Here is a 10480-nt window from a genome sequence, read left to right on the forward strand (position 1 = left end):
CAAAAGTGAAGTAAAGTAAAATCTGGCCACTACTGCGAGTAAACAGCAGTATGGAGGTGCTAGCACAATCCAGGTACCAGCAGCCTAATGTGCATCTTAGGAACAGCTGTGTCTGAAAAGCATCAGAGGTGTGATGGCAACCAAATTTGCAGCCTCCTGGTTCCATTTGAATTGGAAGAACCATGTTAACTCAAATATTATGTAAATACCATTCGTACCTAGAGTTAGCGTGGTTATGTTGAAGAGCGCTGAAGTGTTGAAGAGGAAGAAGGATGCCCACACACGTGTGATAGACACCTCCTTCCTTAAGAACAGTGCCGTTCTCCAGCCCGGCAAGGAATTTTGCAGATAGTCTAATGATAGGCTATGCAAAATTAGGTTCATTCTCAAACTAAACTAATTCAGGTATTACGATACACTGAAAGTCTGAAGCTTCACCTGAATCTGGTCACTGGATTCAGAGCACAGAGGAGCATTTCCACCGGTGGCTTCACTACAGAACACATCATCCCCTTCCTTATAGAAAGATAATTACTGCAGATCAAGAGCATTTAGCAATATGCAGATTTTCCTTCTGCTGTTGGTTGTTTCTTTTTTAATTCAAAAATCTTTTAATTCAAAAGATACCCAGCTTTCAAAAACAAGATGGCTGCATCCCTACTATTCAGGAATTGAGATGCTGAGAGGAACACACGCTTTGGCAGGGATTACTTTTCCTGGGATATAGTTTTGTAGACTGCTTTCATTCCTGGGCTAGCTTTACCAACTTAACAGAGCTATACTGTGTCATCACATATATAAAATGATATGCCTTAGCTATCTTGAGAGACCAGCTTGGCTGCAGAATTGGAGCTATTGCCAGGGAACCGGTCCAGCAAAAAAGCGTTTCACGGATGCTGAGCAGCGAATGAACGGCTAGCACAGCTCCTGATGCCTGCCAGCCCCGTCACAGTGATGGGTAAGTGAAAACTGGTTATTGCTGCCATAAATGTCCCTCTGTGGCATTTTTTTGTGTGTGCTGTTCCCTTGCCATCAGGGAGATCATTTGACTTTTCATGGGTTAACCCATTGCTTTGTGTATACCGCTATTTTAAAAAGCAATTAAAAAGCTGCGAGTGGTATCACACAGTGCGCTCCCGTGAAGTCTCTACTAGTCAAAGTGATTACCTTCAGCTAACTGTAACATTTTTGATTCCACTGAGATATGCAATTCTAGTTCAAGTCAGCGTATTTGAACTATATTATGTGGTCAAAAAATACTACAAAGCAAATAGCTCTTCCTGAGAACTGCCTCAATTCACCAGAGCCAGCGTGGCTGAAAGCTGTTTTCATTTTGTCCCGTCTCGAAGCCCTGATGATGACCTGGAAGGGCTGCAGCTTCTGTGCCACCAGCCCTCCTACCCAGCCCTATTTCTCCCGGTTTTTATCACAGCCCAGTGTTGAGAATTAGCAGATCAAACATGCAGCTAACACCTCTGAGGTTTGCTAATGCGCCCTGTCCTTCTGTAGGTGTGAGAAGCACCGCTGCCTGGCTCCCATGTCACTTGAAGATAATGCAGTATGGGGCAACAGCTGCTCTTTGACATGACTTGCAGCCAACATTGCAGGAGAAGACACATCATGACCTGCCACAGCCAAAGCTCCACCAAAACCACACTTGAATGGGCCTTCCCAGACCACGATGAGCTTTGTTAGACGAGACACATGACGATTCCTTTGTACGGACATCTGTGGCCATAGTGCAAATAAAACAATGTAGGAAAGCCTATGGAGGTATGGCCTTTACGGGTCATCCTTCTCTCTCTCTTGTCCCAGCCCTGCTTTAGTCCCCCTTGAACTGCCTCAGGAAATCAAGCTGCCCAATTTTGTTCCAATTTTGAGGAGATAGTTTTCTGCTGTGTTACTGCCCTGCTGCAGAGGAGCAGAAATGCAGCAGCAGCAGCAGCAGCAGCAGCAGGGGTAAGGCTGGTGGCAGAGGGAGGTTGGCAGTGGCCAGCCGTTAGGTCGCTCGGTCTGCAGTGTCCCATGCTCCCCATCCGCTCCCGCGGCTGTCCTCAGAAGCTGAGACCACAATCCAAGCCTTCAGGAGCACATCTACAAGCAATGAAAAAAGCTCTGACAGTTTCTGAATTTAAATAAATAGATCTGATGAGGATCCCACAGGAAGCCCAGTACTTCAAGAACACTCATAAGGAAAAAGGGAGACAACTATAAGCCTGGCATTAAAGTCCTGTTACTCGGAGCAGGGAAAATAAAGTATAATTTCCAAGGTACAGTTTCTCTCAGGTGACTGTTTCTGACTTGGACCAGCATCTTCTGTGATCTTCTGCTGTGGGAAAGAAGAGCTCCTTTGGATGGGGTTCATGGGTACGTAACCTTAGAGAAGCAAAAAAAAGAGGAGGAGAAAAATATTAAGTTTTCAGATCTGCAGAAGGACCTATGTGCGTGTTTCTTTTTCCAGTTTTTTTAGCTGGCCTCAGGAAAGCCTCCCACCTCCCCCAAACCTTCCCTCACCTCTGCCTTTAGGCTATCACCGCTACAAGAGCATTATCCAAATCTAAACATATTTGTACCAGTTCTTCCATGTAATTTTTTATATTTTTTACACAAACAGCAAAACCATCAGATCTGTTTGTGTTACCTGTCCAGTGTGCCAGCCTTTTTTGGAGGCCACAGGGCTACATAAATGTGATGACCTCATCCTGTATGTCCCAGCCTGGACACCAGACCTGCTGCAGCACCTGGAGACACTGGTGTGCTTCAGCTAAAGGGCTGAAGACAGGTTTTCTCTTCACCGAGTGGAAGTACATTGATCAGGTGACACCCTAAGGAGTTTCTTTGGTAAATTCTGCAGCAAAGCAACGAAGGAGATTTTACTGCAGAAAGAATCGTTAAGAATGAGCACACCAGCGCTCAAAAAAGCTCCATAAATGAGCCCCTGACTTGGCACTGCAGCCTCTTTAGACTTTTCATGCAGAACTAGCAGAGTCTAATCATCTGATTTAAAATGCATCCAAATTCCCAGCAGCAACCGGCAGGAAAGGGGGACGAAGCTGACATCCAGACGGCCAGCTCTGAGAGGGGACCTGGAGCCCAGACAGGGCTGAGGCACCTGAGGCTCGGTGTCTGTCTGCAGGCACCTGGCTTCAGCCAGGGCAAACTTCCAGCGGCAGCAACATCGCTAAACCTTGTCCTAATATCAGCCGTCGGCTCCAATCCCATTTTCTCTGCCTGCCTGGGGCTTGTGGCCACCTTGACCTCAGTTGCCCAGTTATGAAAATAACATGAATGAAAACGGTTCCCTAGTTGCTGGGCAAATCTAGAGCAAAATTGTTTAAGAAAAAAAACCCAACCAAAAAATAGAACTATTTTAAGAACTATTTTAAGCGCTGGGGCTGACTCTGTATTTCTCAAGACCAAAGCAGCCCGCAGGCCATCTGTCTCCTGGAGAACTGGTCTGTGAGACTGGGCACAGAAAGATCCTCAAGCACACCATGACTTAAAGATCAGCTCCAAGACAGGGAGGACTGTTTTATTTGCTGGCTTGGGATACCCCGTCCATGGGCTAGTAATCTTCTCTTCATCCTCTTGATGACAGCAAGCTGAAAGAGAGGTCACCAGGATTTGCCCCAAATAGCTCGGGTTTGCAGTGTGGTCTGGAGCCAAAGTTTGGATAAGCATAAAAAGCTTTGGATAAGCCATGTTAAAGTAAAGGTCAGATGAGATCACTAGAATGCCTGATCATTTATGAGCAAAGTCTTACTTTCAGTTTCCACAAGGGACCCTGATCTTTGAACAGGCAGAAGATGGCTTTTTCAGGGACTGCTTCTCTCTAATGTTAACAGGAGGTGTCAAATCAAAGTTTCCTTTTTTTTCCCTACCTGTCATCATTCGCAGAAGAGTCTCATCTAGGCCAGCTCTGAAAGCTTTGCAGGCTTGCACAATTCCCAAAATATCACAGCTGAAATCGCCAGCACCCACTTGACTGCAAAACTGCCCTCATTTCAAGAGCAACACACCCTAAAGACATGCAGATTTTTTTCATGCACGCTTCCATCTCGGGGGTTTTGACCCTGCGGCTGTGCTGGGATTCGGGAGGAAGATTTACTAAATCTAGAAAAACTGACAGAGCGGCGCCGTGTTGGGAAGATGCTTGAGCAGCAGCTCCTGCCTGTCCTAAAGCTTGGGGAGAGCTCACCGAACCAACCCAGGCACAAGCCGCTCGCTTCACCTGCTGCACAAACATCGCCAAGCAGCCTGGTAGACCTCTCCTCCCCACGAGCGCCTGCTGGGTGATTACAGGAATGCTAACGAACGTGCTGCCAGTGCCCCAGGGGCACAGCCCTGCTCAGGTGACTTCCCGATGAAGATGAACATCGTTCCTGGCTCGGTTAACTGCCCCACTCATGGGTTTGCTTCATCCCGGTAACTGATTTGCTCTTTCCAGAGTCATATTCACTGAAATTGAGTATTTAACAAAACCAGACATGTTTATCCAGTACGAGCTGGCTGGGAGAATGTGGAAACTGAAGTGATGGAGACTGCCAAATACTCATAAGCAGTGTTAATGGTACAGTGCAGAAGAAACATCCAAAAAGACAGCTCCTGAACGTGTAGCTTAACCCTTAGAAGGACTGAACGAGGGGAGAGATGAGGACAGGGCTGTCACTAGCTGCTCTTCCCTGCCTACGTACAGCTGGTGGTGGCAGCTTCCACCGATGGAGTGAATCAGAGGTGAGACTAAAAAAAGCACCAAGGCCATTTGACACTGCAAAGGTGCTTAGTTCCCTTCTGCGACAGCGGATTGCTTTAAAAGCGTGTCTTAAACCCAGCTCCGCAGCCGCAGCAAGGCCCGACTGACAACTGACTGTGATTTAAAGGGATCCTGCTTTAAACACAGCTTCTGGGTTTCTGGCACGCGTGCCAGTGGGGCAGGAGCTTTTCTCCAGAGCTGGCCCTCCAGAACCTTACCCATTAAGTCTTTATACACAGCGTAAAATAATATAAAATAGAGTGAAACCTAATCATGCTGATAAAGGCTGAAACTAGCAATCATAGAGTTGGGAGAGGCAATTTAGAGATTATTATGCTATTAGAAACGTCATTCCAGTGACATATATATATGAGAACGTGAAATTAATAAATACATGCTTTAATAGATTTTCTTTTCATTTGATAAAAGTCCTCCAAGAGGTGCAAAAGGGCTTAAGAACAAGTTGCTAAGGGGAGATGAACACCCTCAGGATCTCAAGAACACATTGCAAAAGCTCGATGAAGGTTGGGAGAGCACAGGAGCAAAACCATGCGTCAAAATTTTGTCTTGAAGCAAAATCAGGCTCTGACCTAGCTGAAGAGATACCAGCCAGTCCCTCTGAGCTCCAGGCCTGTCCTGCAGACACTGACCTTTTTGCACTGAAACTCAGACACTGAGGGTGACCGGCATTGCTCAAAATAAGGTGACAGGGCGTCTCAAATGAAGGCAGTGGGGATCGGCAACTGCGCTTGAACACCAGCATGAATTTTTCAGCCAAGTCTCTGCCGATGTTCAAATACGTCCTCCCTTGAGTGTTTAAAGCAAAAAATGAAAAACATTTTAGTGATGATGAAGGGCAAGAAGTCCTCAGAAAAGGGAAATGACTTCAAGTGAGAAAATCCCCTTCACCTTTCAGACCTTGTCTCATGCTTACGTGTCTTTTGAGCTAGTAGCTAAAAGGGTAGGTTTTGAAAGAACTATTGCCTGTGGGGCTAGATCAGGTTGCTAGAATAGGTGTAAGCAGTTTTAGTGATAGTGTACTGCTTCACACATCACCGGTGCTGAGCGTGGAGCAGAGGAGGGTGGCTGCAAAACGCTCAGCATCTCCTCCCACTCTTGTTCTTCTGCTTTAGTTTTGTTCCTGAAAAGTGCATTCCCTGTCTCCCTTACAAACAGGTCGCTATGGCAACACATAGGACTATCTTGATGCAGACATGCTGGTACTGTGACAGCCCGTTCTTTTTGTGACACTTCTTGTGGTAACATCCCGAGATTGTCAGAAAGATGATGTGAGGTCGCCTGTATCCAAGATACCATTTGGATGATCTTCTGCTGAGAACTTGTTTTTTGCAGTCTTTCACTCTTCTAGCTCTTGAACTCTCAGTCTGTATATCACGACTGCAGTTTTATCTGAAATATGTTGCAAAGTCTATGTATTTGCCTTTATCAGCAAAAATCTGTAACCTCAAATGAGATGTTTTTGACAAGACCTACTTTCCACAAAGCCACACTGCCAAATATCACATGCTGCTTCTGTGGTTCTTTCTGAACCGAGTCCCACACTGGCTTTTCCCTGATTTTGTTCAGATGCTAACAAAGTTTACTTGCACCTACGCCACCAACACGATGAATTTCTAGCTGCACTCTTCATAGACAGTTACTTGCACTAACACTGCTGTCATTTTTTTCCACTCCTTTGTGAGTAAATATGTTACATCTAAGCATGTCGTAAATTCACCAGTTAAGAACACCCTGTGCACTGCTGGCTTTGGACGACAAGAGGGAGCATGAGCGTATGGAGGGTGATAACCTTGAGCTCCATGAACTGCAGTCAGGACTTCTGATTTCTGAAGCATAAAACTGCTCCTGAAGGACAGTCACCAGCCACAGCCACCAGCTCCAGGCTACCTCCTAAACATCTACAGGGTCCAGAAAAGTTGAGACCCTTTGGAGTGATGCTCACAATGAAATCTGTCACAGTTGAGGTGTCATTGCACACAAAGACGTGATAGCACAAGGTACAAGGGTGTTCTTTGTTTTAACCCCTACTGAACAGAGCCACACAACTCAAATTTCACATGGAAAAAATGTTAAAAAAGAAATGGTGGTCTGCGACACCAAGACGTATGTGAAACTTCTTTCATTAAATAGCACAGCCGGTATTGAGGTAATCATTAAAATCTAGATTTGAATGCTCATGAGCCTTCAGAATTGCTTATTCCTCACCAAGAACAAGGGGTACTTGGAACCTTGCTCTCACAGCGGAAAAGTCAGGTGTGGATGAATATTGACGCAAATTAAGTCGTACATTTGCACGTATGGTCTTTGAGAAAGCGGAGGGGCACTTTGCTCAGATGTGCCCTCTGGGTAGGTCCCAGGGGCTCTCACTGTCTCTGAGAAGACTGGGAAAATAAGGAAATGCTGTCTGTACTGCCAAAACCAAGAGGATATAAAGAAATTATGGAAATTATGATTTGGGGTTACCTGTAAGTCCTACCAGTTATAATTGAGAGTTTCTCTCATTTAGAAATAAGAAATTAGGAATCTCTTGCTTTGGAGATCCTTTCTTGAAGGTGAGAGGGTTGCATTAAACTCAAACCCAGTATTTACCCAACTGATCCACTGCATAGATCCAACTAATACAGCAGAAGAAAAAAGTCCTGTCATTTTTAGTTGCAGCAGAAGGCGTTTCATTAGCAGTTTCTGCTCCTTTTGTCCCAACTGTCTATCAGCATTAAGGCAGACAGAAAAAGTATGGCACTGCGCCGGGAATGATTAGACTTCAGAAGAACCAAACTGAAGACAATTACTCTCTGTTTTACATGACTGGGGAAAGCTCTGCATAGTCATGGCAATGGAAACTTTAAAATATTTTCTGTATTTTTAATGGAGTTTAAAAAATATTCCTTCTATTTTGTTCCATTTTTTTCTGTGCTTGTCTTCCTGTTAATGTTTATACCAAGCACCACTGGTAAAACCCCTCCATGATTCCATAAATACGGTTTATAATTTCTAGATATATACATGCATACCCACTTTAGGTTCATAATTAGGCAGGAAAAATGTCAGACCTGTAAAAAGCAAAACACAGCCCGTTACGTGCGGGGTGGCAGAATCAAACGGAAGCTGTGGGAGGCTGTGAGCTGCCTGAAGATCCGAGTCCTGGCTGTAGTCAGGAACGACAGATGGTGTTTGTCAAGAGGATAAAGCCTTACCTTCTTATTTTATCATGGAAATATCACAGTAAGAAAACTATAAACATTCACTATGTTATCTAACAGATTTAAGAAATACATCCGACAGAAGAAAAAGCCAGAATTCCTGCGGGAAAGCAGACCGCCACATGCAAGTGGAAATCCGAGTTAAAAGATGAAGAGACATTGTCAGCCATTGCATGTATTTTATTTTCTCATTAAGGAAATGCACTGAGCATATGCAGAGATTACATTCAGTCCAGACTTATCATTACAGAACAATCAGAAAATAAAGATACAATCAATACATATTACTTGCAGCAGAACAGATTGAAGCCGATTCAAGCTGAGAATGAAAGGAAAAATACTTAAACCAACTTCAGTGATTTTTACACAGATGAGGTATTTAAGTCTAAATTAACATTCTCAGCCAAGTTGCATTGTTGCAATCTTTGTATTCAACGGCTTTATCAGACTAATGTCTAGCAACTAAGCACAGACCAGAACCTCCTTGTCTGAGAGCCCGTTCGAACAAAACCCCAGAAGAATAGTACCAGTCTGAAGCCACAATCTACATGAGATGATGAAAGGATCCATACAGAGGAAAAAGTGAAAGAAAACAAGGAGACCGTTTGGTCCACGTGTCAGGCAGCAGCTACGAGGCAGGCTAGGGTTATACTCTACGGGGAGGTTTCACTGATTTCACTTGAAGCAGCTTTCTAGAGTTCACCACCTTAATAAAATTTTTGTGAATGTGCAGAATTCTATGACACACTGCCTGGAATTGATTTTTCAAAGAATTATACTGAAAAGAAGTCACAACACAAAGCTAGTGAAAAACTACTTTGCCACGTATTCTGTGAGTTCCATAAATTTGACGATCAAATCTTTTTTCCAAATGGGCAACTAAAACTAGAACTCGAAAGACCACCTCTACTTCAATTACAGCGGATGGGCTTTAAGCCAGTTCTACACAAGTTGTGTGCCAGAGATTAGACCAGACCATCACAGTTGGACGTTAAAATCCACAAATACCACTCATCTGCTTGTCTGTCCCTCTGAGTTTTGAATCAAAGGAAGGTACCACCCTGCTCTCCAATATTATAGACCCAAGACCCTGCTTAGTGTTATCACATCGTGTGTTACATCACTTCTCTCATCTTGCCTCATTTCAACATAACCACGTCAAAGGAACGTCTGCCTACTAGCTAGTGATGCACAATGCCTTCTACGATGTGGCCCATTCTGGATCATTTACTTGGCAAGACTGCAATGAACGGGATTATTAAAAATGTTGATTTAGTTCATCGTATCTCTAAACATCTCCAAGTATGAAAAGGATATATAAACCACCACAGATCAACTCAAACTCTTACTGACGTCACTGAAGGGGGAGCTATGTACTCTTACGCAAAGAACAAAGTTTAGGACAGTGAAGAATTAACCACATACTTGAAACTGCAAGAATAATTTGGATAATCAAAGTGTTATTACTCAAGTTATAATTTGCCTACAAAACAGGGATTAACAACTTGTTCTCAAAACCAGCAGCAGAGATAGAACAACTGATCTTTGGAGGGAGCTTACCAGTTCAAAACAACTTCCAAGGTCTTTTTTTTTTGTTTTGTTTTTCTTCTTCCAGTGTTGTGGTAAGATTCTCAAAGGATCAGAAAAGAGAGGACTGGTAGGGTTTTTTTCCCCAGCAAATATACATAATATAACATACCTCCATGCATTGTTCCCTTAATGACCTTCTCTTACCAGTTTGTATTAATATAAAATCATCCTTATTTCAAGTTTTCTGGCTTTGTCCGGTTCACAAATGTTCTCTGAAAGACTAATTTGCTTGCTAGAATTTTCAGTAACTTTGTGCTTGAAAATTTTAGCTTGCTTTTGAATGGCTGCCAACAGTAAACAGCATTTGGAAGAGAACTTGTCCTTTACCCTACTACAAGGCTACTTGCAGCTGAGATTTCTCCTTCCCTTTATACACGCTATCTAAATTGTAGGAAAAATTTACATATTTGCACAACCAATCCCTTACGATAAACAAGAAGAGGGCAGCGTTTCCTACCAATAGGTCAAGACATATTTAGCAGATGGAACAATTTTTATCTGAACATGTCAGGTCTGCCTACTGCTTTTTGCCTACCGAGAAATATGGTACGTGGAGTAATGTGATTAGGAAATATGATCATCCCTTTCTAAGAAGGCAGGCTTATTTCTTCAGGATACTCTTTTTTTTTCCCCCCTCATGTCAGCTTCAACAACGGGTGCCACAGCAACGTAAAGACAAGGAGGGAGAAGTAGCTCGCCGAGGTGGTGACTCTTGAACCCAAGCTTTTTGCGTTGCAGTTGTTTGAGTAGCAGCAGTGAACGTTCACTCCAGGTGCTCTGGATCCGTCCCTCCTTGCCCGCTCGCAGAAGGACCTGAACGAACAGGACTTCATAACGCCGCCTAGAACAGAGCCACATTGAACCCAAACAGACCAGCAAGTTCATGGTCACCCGCTCCTGCCCGCATCCCCTCAGC

General features: G+C 44.0%; 1 protein-coding gene across 1 annotated transcript in view; it reads right to left on the reverse strand.

Moving 5' to 3' along the window:
- Positions 1-10199: 10199 nt before the first annotated feature.
- LOC104627055 (CD59 glycoprotein-like) overlaps positions 10200-10480 on the reverse strand; it is a 1852-nt gene continuing 1571 nt past the window's right edge. Inside the window, exon 3 of the mRNA XM_010295151.1 lies at positions 10200-10405. Coding sequence (XP_010293453.1) covers positions 10200-10405 — 206 coding nt within the window. The remainder of the gene's footprint in view (positions 10406-10480) is intronic.

This window comes from Phaethon lepturus, unplaced genomic scaffold (genome assembly GCF_000687285.1).
Source record: "Phaethon lepturus isolate BGI_N335 unplaced genomic scaffold, ASM68728v1 scaffold4529, whole genome shotgun sequence".
Taxonomy (NCBI): domain Eukaryota; kingdom Metazoa; phylum Chordata; class Aves; order Phaethontiformes; family Phaethontidae; genus Phaethon; species Phaethon lepturus.